At 47.2% G+C, this 19,219-nt stretch overlaps 1 protein-coding gene across 3 annotated transcripts in view; it reads left to right on the top strand.

Annotated features, from left to right (window-relative positions):
- The window catches only part of St8sia1 (ST8 alpha-N-acetyl-neuraminide alpha-2,8-sialyltransferase 1), a 137,588-nt gene that overhangs the window by 35,199 nt on the left and 83,170 nt on the right, over nucleotides 1-19,219 (top strand). For 2 of the 3 annotated variants that reach the window (XM_039107103.2, NM_012813.3), the window contains exon 2: nucleotides 15,673-15,817. In XM_039107103.2, the coding sequence (XP_038963031.1) occupies nucleotides 15,756-15,817 (62 nt within the window). In that variant the 5' untranslated portion in view covers nucleotides 15,673-15,755. Of the gene's footprint in view, nucleotides 1-15,672; nucleotides 15,818-18,960; nucleotides 19,098-19,219 lie in introns of those variants that run through there. The other variant, XM_039107104.2, reaches the window with a different exon arrangement.

The raw sequence follows: 19,219 nt of genomic DNA, 5'->3' as shown, positions 1-19,219 counted from the left end.
TCTTTTAAATTCACTTCTCATCGGATGATTCATTCCATCTACAATGGAAATGTCTTTTATTTTCTCAAAGCTTTCAGTTTAAAAATAAATCATCTCTCCGTTTGTTTGTGCTCCTAAGCCCACAGTTTCTGTTGTCATCTCAAACCCCTCTGCCCTTTCCTACGGTGAGGGGGCAGGGATATTCACAAACACTTCCAAATGAAGTACGGTAACGTGAGCACAGTGGTGATGAGTGGGTAAGATGAGCATTTTCACAACGTGATGAGCGCGAGCTGGGTTGACCCACTTGATGAGAAGGCAGTTTTAATCACAGCTATAGATTTATAGGGTAGATGTTTTTAAATAGCCGCGTTCACATGATGCAGATGCCTGCTCTCCCTCGTGATCCAACTAGATGTTTGGAGAGTATGAAGTCGGCCTCCCAGGAGAAAATCCAGCTAAGACATCTCTTTTTCTCTCTTAAATACATGTTCCTTTAATTGCGTATTTAATGGAAACTGGGTGACAGTCAATTAAATGTTGTTGACAAGCCGAGATGCTGCCACTCTGTGCTGAGTAAAGAGAGACCCATATGTTTTGGACAAGCAGGTGGCACCGTTAATTTTCTGTAAGGAAAATCGAGGATCCCGAGACTTGCATTTACACAGAATTCTTGCCTGTGAAAAAATGGGTCATAGCGCAAAGCCAAAATTGTTCTCAGAAAAAAGAATTTTGAGTCTTTCTCGCAGAAATACCAGAAGTATGTGCCGTGAATCATGAAGTCGGTTATGCTCTGAAAATTGAGTGGGTGTGGAGTTGGGCTGGTCTCACGGGCCTGTAATCCAGGGAGGCAAACCACAAACCCTGACTCCTTCCTGCTTCGTGCTCCAGCCTCCTAGCTTAGAAAAATCAGAATAGGGCAGTGGTGGTACACACTTTTAATTCCAGCACTCAGGAGGCAGAGGCAGGCTGGTCTCTGAGTTTGAGGCCAGCCTTGTGTATACAGAGAAACCCTGTCTGAAGGAGGAGGAGGAGGGGGAGGAGGAGGAGGAGGAAGGGGAGGAGGAGGGGGAGGAGGAAGAGGAGAGGGAGAAGGAGAGGGAGGAGGAAGAGAGGAAAAAGAGGAAAGGGAAGAAAAGGAAGGGGAAGAAGAGGAAAAAGAAAAGAGGAAGGGGAAGTAAGAAAAGTCAGAATAATTTTGGAATTTGCTTCTCTTCATCGGCTTCTGCTTTTCCTTTGCCCGCCACTATTTCAGAGACATTTCTTCTCTTGAGCTTCTTTCTAGATGTGTTAAGAGCAAAGGTATGCGTGCGCGCGAGCAGTTGTATTTGATACAGTATTCCTCCATAACCATGGACTCTGCACCTATAAACCCAGCCAATCATGAAAGAAAATATTCAGGGAGGGAAAGGGGGCTGAATCTTAATGTAACCAGTGTTGTGGTAAAAAATAAAAACCGGCAGAATGGTTCCTGCTACCCTCACAGTCCGGCAGGCGGTTGGAACTAGTGCTAATTTATGCCAGCGGTTCCATGCTGCCCCCCAAGTACCGCTCTGACTCAGGCAGTCCGTGGGCTGTTCCAGTGCGGCACCCTGCCAAGCAGCCCTGCCCTCACTCATAGCTCCCTCGGGAGGTCGCTGCCATGCCAGTTTCATACAGAGACCACCTATCTTGAGGCTCTCTTACCGTGAACTCAAGTCGCCACATGAAAGAACACACCGCACAAGAACCTCTGATCCAATTGATAAGATATAATTTGCCCATCTAGACAGCACAAAATCCTGTAAACACCCATCCCTTAAAAATAGTCATAACAACCTGTGTCTAAGAAGATGTAAGAAGAATCTTACATCTGCCGCCCTGTTCTCCCAGCCCCGACACCTCTGTCTTGCTTCTAGACGTTGTTCCTGCCCAGTCTTTCTTCTCCTCCAATGACAGGCCTTGTTCTGTCCTGTACCTGCCTTCACTTGCATAATGACATCAACCTACAAAATGGCACAGCGTCTTTATTGTCACGATGACTTTCAGGTGTACCCCAACCCACATTCCGCAAGGTCTCTTTACCTGCCATTTGCTCCTCCTGTAACGCCTTTGGATGGTACAGGATAGCACTGCTCTAAAATTTCCGCCACTGTAGCACAAGATAAAGCAGGAATGGTCCATAAAAGTTCAACCTCACTAGGAGCCAGAGAAGTTTAAAATGACACTGTCCAGTTAGAACACCAGTCATTAAGAAACAGTAGCAAATGCAGGGTTTAGGGGAGAAAGGACCCCCCCCCCTCCCTGCCCCACACTGTTGGTAGAAACTTAAATTAGTCCAGTCACAGCAGAACTAGTATGGAAATGTCCCAAAAATACTAAAAATAACAGCCAGGAGAGGTGGCACACATCTGTGATTCCAGCTCTCGGGATGCAGACATAGGCAAATCACTGTGAGTTCGAGGCCAACCTGGTCTACAGGGCAAGTTTCAGCTCAGCCAGAGTTATTTGGTGAAATGCGGTCTCATTTATTTTTTTATTTATTTTCTTTCTTTTTTTCGGAGCTGAGGACCAAACCCAGGGCCTTGCGCTTTCTAGGCAAGCGCTCTACCACTGAGCTAAATCCCCAACCCCCTCATTTTTTTTTTTTAATCTAACAAAAAACTTAGCCTAAAAATAGATCTAACATATAACTTGGCTTCACTCAGGGAAGCTCAAGTCAGCCCATCGCTGGGATGGAGATTCCACAGGAGTGTTTCCTACAGCACCATCCTTGGGTGAATCAGAGAAGCAACCTAGGTGTCCGGGCCGGAGGAGCAGATTAGACATACAATGGGATTTTTTTCAGCCTTCGAGAAGACGAGAATTGCGTCATTGATTGTGAAATAGATACAACTGGAGATAGTCATGGCATACAAATTAAGCCAGCTTCAGAAAGACAAATATCGTTAAAGTTTTCACAGGTTTTATATAAACACATTAGATCGTGCTTGTGATAAAAGCAGGAGTGAAACTGTCTAGGCGTTGGGGGAAGGGTAGGTGATGCGGAGGGGGCGTGGCTGGGGGGAAGGGTAGGTGATGCTGAGAGGCATGGCTGGTGGGGAAGGTAGGTGATGGGGGATAGGGGCGTGGCTGGGGGAGGGCAGGAGATGGGGCATGTTAATATGCATAATGAACATTGTATACTTAGAGAGTCCTCTTAAAGAGAGGCATAGGAGAAGCAGAAAGGAGCAGAGGGTGTTGCTGTCCCCTCTCATCTTTCTGAGATGGAGCCTCCTGTGTGTGTGTGGGATGCCCTTCTCGGCACCTGCTTAGAAAGGATTACTCTACAGCGCCCCCTAATACCTCAGGCTCTCTTCACCTCTGTCCAGTGTAGTTATTTCCCACAATGCCCCTCTTTGCCTCGCTTCATCTAAAAGCCCACACGTTTTACCATTCTCTGCCCTTCATTTCCTTAGGGGTCTTTTGCATCAAATAACGCTTTCATTTAATAATGAATTGGACGATTTTATTCTATTAGCCTATCTTATGCCAGTTTAATTCCTGGGCTGGGCCAAGATGCTAGGACAAGAGGAACAAGAGTTTGCCTCCTCTGCTCACCCGGATAAATGTTTCTTTGCCTCTTTTCGGTCTTTACTTGAAAGTCACTCACCCAGTGAGGACAAACCGAACTGCTCCAGCCGAAGATCACACCCTCCTGACCTAGTGCATGCAAATGTTTACCTCATTTTTGGTTGGCTCCTTCCCCTGGAATTGAAAAGATTTTAGCGCGTTGATAGTTGTTGAGCCTGTCATCTCTCTTCCCCTCAGCACTGAGCCGACAGAAGATGCTAAGTGAGCATTTGTTGGTTGAATAAGTGTATGTGCTTTGCAAAACAGCTCACACCTCCTTAAATAGCTAACGGGTAATTCTGAAGGAATCAGTTATATTTACTAGATGGCTTACAAAATAAGTAGGGTTTAGGAAAATTAGACGGTTTTGGGAATACTCGGGTTCCAAGCTCTTTTCCCATTTGCTTTCTGCTCATTGTTGAGAAATGCAAATCACACACCAAACACGCATCTTCATCTGTACCGTGTACTCATCTCGACTAGGAAGAAGCAAAGCCCGTTGAATGGGAGGCCACAGGCTCTCTTCCGTTGAGGATAAGAACTGTTTTGCTCTGTTTGCAGTTCTGGAAAATTACCTAAAGATTAATCCCTAAAACGTTTTGTATTATATCTGTAGAAAACACTATTTTAGGCAACAGTATAATGAAAGCATTTCTTCCCCAAATTCCTGACAGCTTTTTATGGAACATTAAGGAAGATTCAGGTTTTTACCTATACTGAGTATATATTTTATTTTTATATATTTGAATTAATTTTCTGTTTTAGATTTATTTATTTTTATTGCACGTGTATGAGTGTTTTGGCTGCATGCGTGTCTATGCACCACGTTTGTGCAGTGTACACAAAGACCAGAAGAACACCTGTGACCTTTATTTTTTTTAAAAGATTTATGTAAGTATATTGTAGCTGTCTTCACACACCAGAAGAGGGCATCAGATCTCATCAGATGCTTGTGAGCCACCATGTGGTTGCTGGGATTTGAACTCAGGACCTCTGGAAGAACAGTCAGTGCTCCTAACCACTTAGCCATCTCTCCAGCCCTAGCACCTGTGATCTCAACTGATGAGCAGTCTCTCCAGATCTCGAGAGTGTGTTTTACACCTCTTAGATGCGTCGGGGGTTGGGGGGGAATGGCGCAGCCCATAAGCTTGTAGGCAAGCTTCGCACTCTGAGTTTGTTCCGTACAAGCCACATGGTGTAAAGAGAGAACCAAACTCCACAGATAATCCTCTCCCTCCGCATGCCCTGGCACACTCTCTTCCCTCACCTATACATAAAATTTAAAATATATGTAGGGCAAAATTGGAAGCGTGGTGGGAACAGTACTGTAGGCCTGGTTGGCTGAGACACAGTACTTTCCCCAGTGCTTCTGGTCCTCTACCACAGACAGGTGCGGCCGTTCGTTCTCAGGGCTACTGCAACCTTCCTAGCTGCACAGACCAGTGAGCATGAGGTCCAAGACAGAACTGAGGTGCTCACCCTCCAACACAGCTTCTGATACTTTTACCAACGCCCCTCCTCCAACTCAGTGCCCCCTTCTTAAGTGTTCAAGAATACCAAATACCACCATCAGCTGGAGAGCCAGGTATTAACATATGAGCCCCTGCAGGACGTTCCACATTCAAACTGTTATGAGGCCCTTCGTCAACAGTGACTCCATGTTTATGAGTTTACTTTTAGACCTTATGGTTATGATTACTGTTTGACATGCTCTGGCCCAAGCCAAAGGCTGCACACCCGGCCATGCAGGAGCCCTACCACTGAGCTGCACCCCCAGTCCTGACTCCCATTTTTTTTATCTTTATTAACTTGAGTATTTCTTATTTACATTTCGATTGTTATTCCCCTTTCCAGTTTCCGGGCCAACATCCCCCTAACCCCTCTCCCTCCCCTTCTATATGGACTTCCCCTCCCCCATCCCCCCATTACCACCCTCCCCCCAACAATCACGTTCACTGGGGGTTCAGTCTTGGCAGGACCAAGGGCTTCCCCTTCCACTGGTGCTCTTACTAGGCTATTCATTGCTACCTATGAGGTTGGAGCCCAGGGTCAGTCCATGTATAGTCTTTGGGTAGTGGCTTAGTCCCTGGAAGCTCTGGTTGCCTGGCATTGTTGTACATATGGGGTCTCAAGCCCCTTCAAGCTCTTGCAGTCCTTTCTCTGATTCCTTCAACGGGGGTCCCGTTCTCAGTTTAGTGGTTTGCTGCTAGCATTCGCCTATGTATTTGCTGTATTCTGGGTGTGTCTCTCAGCTGACTCCCATTTTTAAACTTGCTTTGAAATTGATTTAAGACAAAGATTTCCATTCAATCAAGGGAAAATGTACCCATTTTCATAATGGGTCCAATGCTACCTTCCATGACTGTTGTGAACTCTACCATCCAGAAGGGACTAAAAAACATCTCTAATTTCACTGTCCAGCACCAGGCACCACAAAGGCAAAGTCCTTTTTAGCTTATGTACACAGCAGAGTAATTCCTCTTCATCCTTTAGGTAGGGTTGTGTTGGGGCTGGAGAGATGGCTTAGTGGTTATGCGCACTTGCTGCTCTTACAGAAGATCTGAGTTCATTTCCCAGCACCCGTGCTAGGTGACTCAAGCGCACCTGGAACTTGAGACCAGGGGATCTAACTTCCTTTTCTGGTCTTCACGGTTACATCACTCATGTGCACATAGCCACACATGGACATATACACGATCAAAAATGAGGCTAGTCTTTAAAAGACGGAACATGTATGGGAATGTTTATGCACAGAAAGCAGCTTTGGACTGGGGTTGTGCAGGGCTGTCAGGCGGAAGGACAGTGTCTTTGCAATCAAGGACAACGGAGTGAAAACGTACTGAGACCATATGAAGGGCTTAGCACGCTCTAGCTAGGGTCTCAGTCTCAGAACCACCCTCTTCTGATAGGACGTTGGGCACCTTCACCTCTGTGACATCACCCAAGGCGTCAACGTGAAATAGTCAATAGTGGCTTACAGCAAAGTCTGGTGACTTAGCCATCTGGAAGAAGTTCCTTCCATATACACTGTGGCCAAAGGTCAAATATTAAAATCAATAATTGACCAGAGTCAAATATTGCCAGTCAAGAAAGAACTTTAGGAAGATGGGATTGTATTTAAATTCCTTTCGAATGTTTTAAAAGTCGAATTTGAAAGTTTGACATTTACGGTGATGGAAAATTAATTTACCAGCAGGCGGCTTGTTCCTGTGGACCCTGGCTGTGTTGTGTGCCCGTGTGCCCGAGGGCAGCCTGTTCTCACTGCAGCTCGGCAACAGGGGAAGGAACTTGAGTTTGGTGTTCAACAGATCTCAAGACCTCAGAATCTCTCATCTTCTATTGCTGACAGCATTTGTCAGTCTACAGGAATTTATTTTTTCTTTGACATTTGGTTTCTATAGGTGAAAATGGTATGTAATGGAGTTCTTAAATTTGAGTTTTAATTGGTAAGAACAAAATTTGTGTAGAGTTCCCCAAAACTGTCTGTCTCCCTGTCTGTCCTTCTCTGTTTGTCTCCCTCTCCCTCTCCCCACTTCCCTCCCTCTTCCCCCCTTTTCCCCACTCTCCCCCTTCTCTCTGTCTCTCTCTGACTCTCTGTTTCCCCCGCTCTCCTGTTTCCTCTCTTTCCCCTCTCCTCTCTTCCCTCTCCCTCTCTCTCTCCTCTCTCCTGTCTCCTCTCTCTCCTCTCTTCTTTCTTCTCTCTTTCTACCTCTGTCTCCCTCCCTCCCTCCTTCCCTCCCTCCATCCTTCCCTCCATCCTTCCCCCCACCTCTCTCTCACTTGTTATCAAGTCACCCGATCAATATTTAACGCCCCCTTCAATGGCTGAGGCAGCTTCTCAGGAGCAGAAGATCCAGTTATGAATAAGAGAACTCCTCTTCCTGGAGTCATGTGCTTTGTACCTGGAGCCTGTCATGGCTGGGATGCAGAATGTTCCCTGTAGGCTCATAGGAGTGAAGACTTGGCCTTTCAACTGTTTGCACACCTGGGAGGTTATAGAAACTTCGGGAGGTGACTTGCCAGGGGACGTACTTCACTGAGACGGACCTTGAGATTTCATAGTCCAGACCCACTGCCTGCCATTTTCCCACTGTGGAAATGAGAGATGCGTCACCCTTTCTGCTGCCGTCCTTCCCAGCTGGCGCAGGGGGTATCCCTTAGGCTGTGAGCCTAGACAAACCCTCCCTCAGCTTGATGATTGCCGGGCATGTGGTCCCAGCAACAAGTTACTAACAGAGGAAAACGGGCAGTGATCAAGACCATAAAGAGAGAAAACAGCCACAGGCAAAGCTTGGTACTGTGGAGAGACAGAAAGCAGGGAGGGTGTGAAGGGACAAGGATAAAGGGAACCTGAGAGATTTTCCATCACGACTGCATCAGAAACAGTTTCTCATCCATACTCTTCTTAGAGCCTTTATTCCTCATGGAACTTTTAGGGACAAATTTTACATCTAACCCATAGCCTGCCCTGACAGAGTATGACGCCTTCCCACTCAAAGCCTTTTCTCCACTTGGCCAGCTACCTTCAAGACTAAAATAAATAACTGAGAGTAGATGTTGTTATGTTTCAAAGTCTTACAAAGTTGTTTTTATTTTATCTGCGATTTCCTCGCATGTATGTCTAGGCGCCACATGCGTGCCTGGTGGCCACAGAGGTCAGAAGAGGACATTGGGTCCCTTAAAATTTGTTACAGATGGCTGTGAGCTGCTGTGTGGGTGCTGGGAATCGAACTTAGGTCCTCTGGAAGAGCAGCGACAAGTGCTCTTAACTGCCGAGACATCTCTCTAGTCCCCAGAAATCATTCTTGGTGGTTAATTTGTTTAAATGTCTCCGATGCCAGTACATCAGTCATATACCGTCTCAACCCTTTTGTCTTCTATATATTGCTATTTTTAAAAGTGTGGTTATAGGCTGGAGAGATGGCTCAGCGGTTAAGAGCACTGACTGCTCTTCCAGAGATCCTGAGTTCAATTCCCGGCAACCACATGGTGGCTCACGGCCATCTGTAATGGGATCTGATGGCCTCCTCTGCTGTGTCTGAAGACAGCAACAGAGTACTCATATAAATAAAATAAATCCTTAAAAAATTGTGTTTGTTTGTTGATAAATAGATGCTCTGTTATTTTTTCCTCCCATATTATCTTCCAAGTCTGGGCTTTCATAACATTCTGTTCTCTTGTCAGATTCATGTGCTTGCACTGTTGTATGCAATACCGGTAGCCTTCATCATAGATTTATGATTGTAGCATTTTCTTCCCGCACTATTAGCTGTGTACTGTGTGTCCCTAGGCTGACGGGAGCTGGGAACTATGAGAGCATATGCGGCATCTAGGGAGATTTTCACTCTATTGCCTCCCTGACTCCTTGTCAGAAATCTAGATTGCATTTCGGTTTCAGACAGTAGGCAGGCATGACGCTCTCTGCCTGGGCTGCGGCACAGGCCCTGTTTAGATGAGGTACCGATGGCGTGTGATTGCGCGGTTGCTTGGCACATGCGTACGTGTCTAGGGATGACGCCTGAGGTGTCATAGATAGAAATGTTCACTTTCTTGGTTATTCAACTTTCCCAAAGCCGAGTCTAAAGCCGAGTGTAGCTGTAGATTCTGGTCAAACACCGAGAGCAAGACAGAGCCCTCAGTCACTCGTCCTGTTTCTATCCAGCCAGGCCTTGGGAAGAGTTTACGAGTGCCAGTCATGGGGTTGACACTTTGCCAGCCCTTTTCAGGTCCAGGGACCGAAGTGTTCAGTCTGATGCCTGAAAGAGTCTCAGAAAGGTTTTCTGAGGCACTCATAAGTGAGTGGTCCTTTTCATCACCGTTGTTGTTTGAGTGTTTTCAAAATCTCAGACCTCTCCCGACTCCCAGTTTACAGGCACAAACAGGTATTATCTGCTTGTAGACCAGTCTTTCTTTAACTCTACCTGAGAAACGGTTATGCGACCCTGGGTATGTAGGTACGTAAAGGAAGCACACAAGCTAAACCTTTCCTAATAGCAACCGATCAGCGTAGTTACTAATAACAAACCATCAAGAAACTGTTTCAGACACTTCTTTGACACGCATATAACTTACCACTCATCAAAGAGGAAAGCAAATTTACGCACTAATGGGATGAGTGTGCTAATCTAATACAGAGCCAAGATAAACTATTCTGACTCAGTACGGGTGGTAGGGAGATAGTAAGAACCATTACTCCAGCCATGTTGTTCCTATGAGATCTGATAACTTCTGTGTAAAATCACTGCAGGTCACAACACACAACTGTCCATGCTGAGCCAGCTCAGGCCGTGTCCACTGTCGCTGGCCATGTGAAGTGTAAACTCGAGCGTGTTGTGTGTTCGCAACCAGGGGAAGCAGTGAAACTGCGTGTCTTGTTACCTCTCCTGTTGCTGTGATTAAAGGTCCTGACAAAAGCAACTCGAGGGGAAAGGTCTTTTGTCTCACACTTGGAGGACACACGGCCCGCCTGGTGGGGAAGGTCCTGGTGACAGGAGCTGAGGGAACTGGCCACATTGGCTCCACAGTCAGGAAGCAGGCAGCCATGACTGCTTTCTTATGCCTGTGAAACCCATGTGGAGTGAACAGTGCTGCTCCCTGGATGGTTGGATCTGCTTGCCTCAGGAACCTCATCAGGGTAGCCAGATCCCTCACAAGCATTTCTGGAGGCTGACCTCCTCTAGAGAGTCCCTCGGGGGCTGGTCTCTTGGGCGATTCTAGATCCCGTCCAGTTGACAATCGTCAGGTTACCTACAGCACAAGTGGCAACTGCTGGCAACACTTCCTGGCGTTTGATTTTGAATCCACCTGCTGCATGTTCTACCCTTGTCAATGTCTTTTGCGACCCCACATTCAGTTACAGGAACACATGTGGGGTCATGACCCACCGCTGAAGAGCTCTGCCATAGGGGACGGTCTCATGGCCTGCGACCCCCTGCCCCAGCTCCCACTAGGAGGCCTGAGACCTGAGTGACCTCCTCATCAGTGCCTCTTGGGCTGAGCATGTTTTTACTCTCGTGGACTCAGTGCAGCATCTTAGACGGGAGCCGTGTCAGAGGCTGGGATTCTAATCATTAGCACGCTGAGAATGGGACGTTGTGTAACCTGGAATTTCTTCTGTATGATGCACATTTATGTGTGTGCATACCTGTACTAATAGGCTATAAAATTACCTCAGGTGTCATTCCCCTGCACTGTCTGTCTTAGACATACGATCTCTCATTGACCCAGAACTCACTAAGTAGGCTAGGCTGGCTAGCCAGTGGCCCCAGGGAAAGAGAGGGCCTCTTCTCTTTCCTCCCAGCACTGGACTACACTGTGTACTGCCATGCCGGCCCGGATTTTTATAAATTGTTTGCAAATGTATCCAGGTCCTGGAGTTAGCGGCAAGCATGTCAGTGGCTGAGTCATACTTCCTCCTGCTTTTTTTTTAAACCACGTGATTTTTTTTTACTATGTAACACACACACACACACACACACACACACATACCACACACACACTAGGTATCATTCACTATCAGTAGGAAACATGAGTAAAGGGGAGGGAAGTGAATTTGCCAAAAATTCCAAAAGCTGATTGTTCTGATTGACAGAGACGGCATACACGATTCGGCTGGACAGTTCTGAGTCTTAGTATGGGTGCCGTGCATTCTGGCAAAGAGAATCACATCCTCTTACCTCATAAATCTGTGGCAGCATCCCTGGCTAACACGTCCTGCCAGTTGGTCCCAGGCTGGAGCTTAGGGTAGAAAACTCTCGCAGAACCCTGGACATAACTCAAAGCCCTGCTCTTTCTAAGCAACCACAGATGCCCCCTGAGCCTCCGGCTGCATTTCTCTGCAGACACAAGTAGTAACTCACTTGTTGGTTGGCCCCCTCCACTTTAAAAGTACACTTATTTGGTGTTTGAGGCTTCTGGGATATGCAGAGAATAAAATGTTCACTGTTGGCTGCTGGGAGGCAGATTAAGAGTTTGTCATCTGAGAACTACTTTTATTTGTGATGAGAGCAGCTAGAGTATACCTAGCCACAAAAGCCCAAATCTGTCTGGCATTTCAACTTTGGTATCTGTAGTCCTCCAAACTGGTGAGCTCCTTGATCTTGAGCAACACCACCTCATACAGTTGATGGCTTCCTTGGTGGTTTTCTGACCATTGAGCTACACAGCCCCACTCCTCTCCATTTCCTCCCCGCCCTGCTCTCACGATAGTCACGGTTTCACCTCTCACACTTTCGCATTTTTCTTTTGAGCCCACATACACACGACATCATACACTCCCTGTGCCCCTGTGCCTGGCTTCTCTCACTTAACCTAATATCCTCGAGGTCTGTGCAAATGACAAATGGCAGGGTCCCCTAGTTAAGGTGAAATCAAATTCTGTTTCCTGTCCATCCATCTGCAAATGGCATCTGGAAGGGTGCCATACATTTGCTGTTGTGAGTCACGCCGAGGCGAACACAGGCTTCTTTCTGAGGTGGAGATTTTCTCTCTCTCGGGTCCATACCCAGAATAAGTTCAGCTGGGTTACGTGAGAATTACGTTTTTTTGGTTTCTCTGGGTTACGTGAGAATTACATTTTTTGGTTTCTTTTGGAGTCTCTGCGTTCTCTTCCACAGAACCTGCCTCAGTCTACTTTTGTATCAGCAGCGTGTGGCCTTCTTATCTCCACACAGATGTTTCTTGCCGTTTGCTCTTTGGAGATGCCTATCTGTACAGGTGTGAAGTACGACTCTCGGTGGCTTCACCGCACATTTTCCTGCCGGGAAAGGAAGCTAAGCCCATTTCCGGGTGACTGTTGCCTGCCGTTCTTAATTTTGAAAGGAGTAATTATGTATGTGTGTGTGTATGTGAGAGAGATGTAGAGCCAAAAATGAGGCAGAGGGAGAGAAAGAAAGCCATGGTGAACCTGGGCAGGCCAGAGGGCAGGCTGAAGTAGGCTTGGTTAGTTTTCTCCTTCAGCCTTGCTTTTGAGGCAAAGCCTCTTTGCAGCTGCCCTGGGTTCCTCAGGACAGCTGACTTGCCATTTTCTCTCTGATCCGGTCTTTGCATCCCATCCCACGGTGGGAAGATCAAGGTCACAAATACATACTGTCATATCCAGCCCCCCACCCCCTAAAACCTGGGTTCCAGGTATCAATCTCATGTCACAAGGCCTGCACAGCAAGCACATTTACCCTGGAGCCATCCTGGCCTTGTTTCCCATCTTTGCTTCTTTTGGGGACAAACATTTGTTTGGGTCCTGGCTATCGGATTATTGGTTTTCTTATGATTGAGTTGGAAGAACTCCTTATAAAAGGTATATTAACTACCAGACATGTGCTAGGCACTCTCTGCCTCTCTGTCTCTGTTTCTCTTTCTCTGTCTGTCTCTGCTTCTCTCTGTGTCTCTCTGTCTCTCTGTCTCTCTCTTTCTCTCTGTCTCTGTCTCTCCTATCTGTCTCTCTGTCTCTCTCTGTCTCTGTCTCTCTCTCTCTCTCTCTGTCTCTCTCTGTCTCTCTCTGTCTGTCTCTCTCTCTCTCTCTGTAAGTTGCTTTTCGATGTTCTTGTTTGTTCCTTTGCTGTACAGAGCTCCTGAGCTTGCCGTGGTCTCCTTGGTTTATCTGTAGTTGTAGCCTAAGCTTGCTTGCTTGTCCAATGTCTGGGATCCACTCATGATCTTCTAGGCTCCTCCAAGGGCTTGGGTCACTTCTCCAGCTTTGCCCTTTGTAGCACACATGTTGTCTTCTAGGCTCCAGCTGCCTGCTCTCCGCTGCTGCTGCTGCTGCTGCTGCTGCTGCTGCTGCTGCTGCTGCTGCTGCTGCATGAGATGGTGGTCATCTCATGGTACTGGCATCTCCAAAACATTGCTGTCTTCTGCTACAGCTAGGCTTTACCAATAGCCTCTCACAGGCTCTCTTCATGGTGCCAGGCCTCAACTCCTCTGCATGACCCCTTCAGTCCTGGGCCATCAACTGCAACTGAGGCCTTCCACAGCCTCTCACAGTGCCCTCAGCTGCTTTTCACAACTCCTTCATGCCTTCAAAACCAGTACCACCTGGGTGACTGTTACACATTACCAGGTTCAGTCACAGAACAAGGGACAACCTTGGCATCTCTGGAACACAGCCGCTTTGTGCTCTTCCCAGAAGATTTCACCTCGGTGATGCTGGTCTCTTCTTAATCACCACTAATTTCTTAGCTCCAGCTGACCAGCATCAATAGTTCCAGTAATTCCAGTTCTGGTATCTTGTTGATCACAGCTGATTCTTCAGCCCTAACTAACCAAAACCACAGATTCTTCACAACCAAAACAGTAACATCCCTAAAAAGAGTCTTTAAATCTTCCCTATGAAATTTCACAAGCCAGGCCTCCATCTTCTGCACTGTTCTCAACATTATCTTCCAAGCTCCTACAGATCATTGCACAGAGCTCTTAACACCCAATGGCTCTTCTAGCCCAAAGTTCCAAAGTCCTTCCACAGTCCTCCCCAAAACATGGTCAGGTTGTCATAGAAATACCCCACTCCTGGTACCAATTTGTCTTAGTCAGGGTTTCTATTCCTGCACAAACATCATGACCAAGAAGCAAGTTGGGGAGGAAAGGGTTTATTCAGCTTACACTTCCACATTGCTGTTCATCACCAAAGGAAGTCAGGACTGGAACTCAAGCAGGGCAGGAAGCAGGAGCTGATGCAGAGGCCATGGAGGGATATTACTTACTGGCTTGCTCCCCCTGGCTTGCTCAGCTTGCTTGCTTATAGAACCCAAGACCACCAGCCCAGGGACGGCACTACCCAGAATGGGTTAGGTCCTCCCCCTTGATCAGTAATTGAGAAAATGCCTTACAGCTGGGTCTCATGAAGGCATTTCCACAACTGAGGCTCCTTTTTCTGTGATAATTCCAGCTCATGTCAAGTTGACACACAAAACTAGCCAGTACAATGATGATGGTGGTGGTGATGGTGATGGTGATGGTGATGGTGATGGTGATGGTGATGGTGGTGATGATGATGATGATGATGATGGTGATGGTGGTGGTGGTGATAGTGGTGGTGGTGGTGATGGTGGATGGGAAAGGAATAGAAGAACAGTCTATGATAAATGGAATGCTGGTATGGCTGCAAAATATGACATTAAAATCTTTGACAGGAAAAAGACTTTTGTCCCCTGCCCTCTTCCTTGTCTTCTTCCCCTTGAAACTAGCAAAGGGAAAGCCAGGCAAGATCAGAAGCAGGAAGGATCACCTAGCCAGTCTCATGAGATTTTAGTTAATCTTTCTGGAAACTCATTGTTACACCAGAAGTGTGCCTAAGGAATCTCACAGGTGCTTCCTATTGGCCATCGAGGTGTGCCTTTGTGTCTGCAATTTGTCATCTCATTTACTCATTAAAGCTTGGTGACTGATCGGTTTACCCATAATGCAGTAACAAGGCCAGAACCTGAGGAGACAACAAGAGACTATAAGGTAGAACATTAGGGGTAGGTAATCCTGAATGAGGCCAGTATTTCAAACACAGAGGGTGAACAGCCAAGGCAGAGGCCATAGTGTCCATCTGCGTCAGCTCCTACTGAGGCCGAGATCAAAGGACCACTGTCAGCAGTTGCCTTACCAGTGTCTTAGACCACGTCACTCCTTTCACGCCTGCTTCTACTCAGAGGGGCTCTGAGGAGCTCTCTGTAGTTGTGCCCTTAGTTTGGGGTGCTACTAGTTTGGATCACTCCTTTTCACACTCCTGTAGCATCACGCCACACAGTTTTTAACCACCTGATAGTTACAGCCGGGCCACGGGTGTGTTTCTGCTGTCGTAAATGCCTAGTTGCCCTTCAGAGCCAGCCCAAGTCTTTACAGGACCTGGATGGCTGGACTAACCCAGGCATCCCCAAGGGTCATGCATATGTGAGCTGAGAGCTGGAATGCTTTTCTGAAAAACATTTTAAGCGAACTATTACAGTCATGCAGCTCAGTGACTGGGAGTGCCAGTGACTCAGAGTGTGATCCGCACTGTGCTGTGGAGACTCTGCAGAGGGAGCTAGCCCTGGGGTGAGGCCGCACGTTCCCGTGGGGGTGACAGGTGAGCGACCCAGCTGCTCCTTGACCTGCCTTCTTTTTCTCTTCCTCTCCTAGGAAACAAATGGAAGACTGCTGCAACCCCGCCCATCTCTTTGCAATGACGAAGGTGAACTCCCCCATGGGGAAGAGCCTGTGGTATGACGGGGAGTTTCTATACTCGCTCACCATCGACAACTCCACGTACTCCCTCTTCCCCCAGGTGAGTGGAGTCCGCTGCACTGTGATAGAATTCCTTCTACTTCTCACGATCGGACAGGGTTGCAGGGCTCTGCTGACCCACTGGGACCTCATCTCTCATCTTCTCTTTGCTCGTGTTGATCTTGCATACTTTCCCTTGTGTCTTTCCATGTTCCATCCGGCCTTTGATGCAAGGAAGGAAGTAAAATATTAACAAGGAGGACCTGATAGGTTCACAGTTTCCCCCGTCACTTAGATCTCCACGGAGTGCCGGTCAGGCCACGCTCGCATCCTTGCGTTCCGAGGTCAGCGGTGGGAGGATTGGGAAGATTTGAGGTGCTGGAATGTTTTCTTAGGACTGCTCCTGTCATTGAGGAGTGGGGATCCTATGTCTCCTCAGAACTCTTGAATGCTACTCCTGTGGCTGGATTCTTGCTATGGAGTGGAGGAGTGTTGGGTACCGGGAGAAAGCATTCAGTCTGGCCACTTTTGAAGTGCTCTAAGACGACCTTCACTTACTCCCTGTTCTCCTACTTGGTTTCCTGAACACCTTAGTAGCATGATTTTTTACTAGCTGGTTTGAAAAAAAGAACAACAATTTTTATTTTAGAGACCTCTTGGTGGAATGTGGGGAGATCTTTGGTAAGCAGCCATTAGGGGGAAGCTAAGAAATGAATTTTGGTCTTCCCAAGTCTTTTGGGTAGCCTTAGTTCGGGTGAGACAGTAGGACTAAGCTTCAAGTACCCTGTAATGAATATATAATGAGCATAATCCTAAAAATGAGGGCCTATAAATTTGTGCCATTAGATCCAGAGTCACAGCCTCTGCAAAGCAAGCCTGTATTGCTAGGTACATACCTGGAGGTTTCTAAGCGAGCACATCACAGAGGTACCCGCATAGCCACGGTACTCCTTCACTGCTGACAGGAACTATGAAAATAGAGCCAGCCCCCATGTCTGTCAGCAGAGGGACAGATAAAGAGGACGTGGTCCATGTGCACAAAAGGAAAGTTATCCACGTGTAAAGAAAAACTGAAATCACGTCATCTGTGAGAAAATGAACGGAACCGGAGACCATCATGTTAAGTGGAACTTAGAAAGTGGATATCACACCCTTTCCCTCATGCAGAATTGTAGCACATGCACGTGTGTGTGTGTGTGTGTGTGTGTGTGTGTATGTGTATGTGTGTCTCTTTGTGTATCTATGAGTGCATTTATATGTCTCTGGATGTCTCTCTCTCTCTCTCTCTGTGTATGTTTGTGTTTGTGTCTGTGTATCTGTGATTTGTGATTGTATGTGTGTGTACCTGTGATTGTGTGTGACTGTCTGTCCGTCTCTCTCTCTTTCTGTGAGATATATATATATATATATATATAATATATATATATATTGTACATGGGCATATGAGAGGAAGGAAGGACAGAGAGGATGTGGGGAAGAACAGAAAAGGATGAGAGGGTGTATGTGTCATGAAAGCAGAGAGAAGTGATATTTGGAGATGGAGAGGGAAGGAGGAGAAATGGGGAAGACGGGGGTGGGGATTCAAACAAACTACAATGGAGATGTCACAGCACGACCTACTCTTGGTTATGCTAACCAAAAACTAATGAAACAACAACACGAAGGAAAGGTCTTGTACGTACTAGATCACCCTTGGGTGTGACAGTATAAACACATAGTTCTACAGGGAATGCTGTTTAAATTGCAGGGCAGGAGGGAACCACCAGTGAAGAGGGGGCTGGAGAGATGGAGAAAAATGGCTGCTCTTGGAGAGGACCTGGGTTTACACTTAGGAGGTGGCTCACCACATCCAAGATCTAGTTCCAATGGCTCTGACTCCTTTGCCGACCTCCTTGGGCACCAGGCGTGCATACAGCTCACATACACACATGCTGGCAAACACCCATAGAAACATGATGGAGCAGATAGAAATTAGGAAATGCTGGTTGGGCAGCTGGCTTGGTGGCAAGAACATCTGTGCTATAAAGCATGAGGACCAGAGTTCAAATCCCCAGAGTCTGTATAAACTGGGCATGGCTGCTTGCACCTGTAACCCCTGCGCTGAGGTGGGGCTGGGCGTGGGGGTGGCAGGGACAGGTAGGTCCCAGGAGCTCACTGGCCAGCCTAGCTAAACCAGTGAGCTTCTATTCAAGGCGGGACCTCGGCTCAAGACAAGCAGGCAGAGGACGGTAGGAGACACCGGAGAGCCTCTGGCCTCCAAGTGTGTGCTCATGGGAATGCACACTCACATGCTCGTGCACATGCACCACATACAGGCACAGCACACTATATGCACACTTGCATAAACACATGCACACACACTCTTGTATGCACATGCTGGTAAGTCAAGCGTTAATTCTGTGCCAACATTCATGTGCTTCTTGCACTCTGTTGCTTTTTGCTCTGGAGGATTCCTCGTATCAAAGGGAAGTGGGGTCGAGATATGTCTGTGTCTCTTACCAATTAAACACATTGGATAACTTATCCATCTCTTCTGAGATTTAGCTCTTCTCTCTGTAATATAGGCCGTATCTTTTCACAGAGTGACAGTGTAGACACATTTATCAGTGTGCGACATAACCTCTGATTGCCTGGCTCATGTGCTGGATCCTGAGTCCAGGAGTCTTAGTCAGGACAGGAAATGTATGGAAATCACTCTGGGTGCTTTTGGTGGAAAGATAATTTGTCAAGGGAGTTGGGTACTTCTAACACGAGAAGGGGGAAGCAGGGGCCGAGATGCCACGCCTACAGTTGAGTTCCAGAATGTGATTTAAGCTTTCTAGGATCAGAACATTCTAGAACCGTTGCCATTCCTGTGGCCGTGACGGCATCCAGTAGAAACAGTGGCCAGAACATGGGTTTCTCTTCTTCAGGTCTCATTCAAGTACTTGGAATTCGAAGATTAATTTGCATCCAAAACACTAGAAGCCGGTGGCAGGCAGCCTTTAATTTCCAATCTTCGGCAAGATGGTAGCAAGAGGGAGATAGCCAGCTTGAACCAGTGCACGAGATCCTATGGAATTAGTGCTAGCCATGCACGCTGGTACACACCTGTGATCCCAGTACAGGGGAGGCTGAGGCAGGATGTTCACAGGTTGGGTCACGTTGAAGGCCACAGCACACCTGGCATGCTTGATCTCAGTCTGTGTCACCACTCTGAGCAGACGGCACTCATGCTATGCTGTCCTTCGTGTGGAGGAGACTCAGACTCAGGCACAGCGTGAGTTCAAGGCCAAGCTGAGTAACCACAGCAAGACCTGGCTCTAAGACAAAGTTCGCAAGGAAGAGCAGATACTGATGAGGTAAGCGAGGATGAGGGGGGAAATGTCTTTAACAGTAAGAGGAAAAGTTAAAAGCAAGCCCAACGGGGCCTTTCATAGTTGACGGTTTTCAGTCATGCCAAACAGCATTCAGCTTTATGGGA

The sequence above is a fragment of the Rattus norvegicus genome, chromosome 4 (assembly GCF_036323735.1).
Source record: "Rattus norvegicus strain BN/NHsdMcwi chromosome 4, GRCr8, whole genome shotgun sequence".
Classification (NCBI taxonomy): Eukaryota; Metazoa; Chordata; class Mammalia; order Rodentia; family Muridae; genus Rattus; species Rattus norvegicus.
Note: the sequence above shows the minus strand (reverse complement) of the source record. Positions and strands in the feature narration are given on the sequence as shown.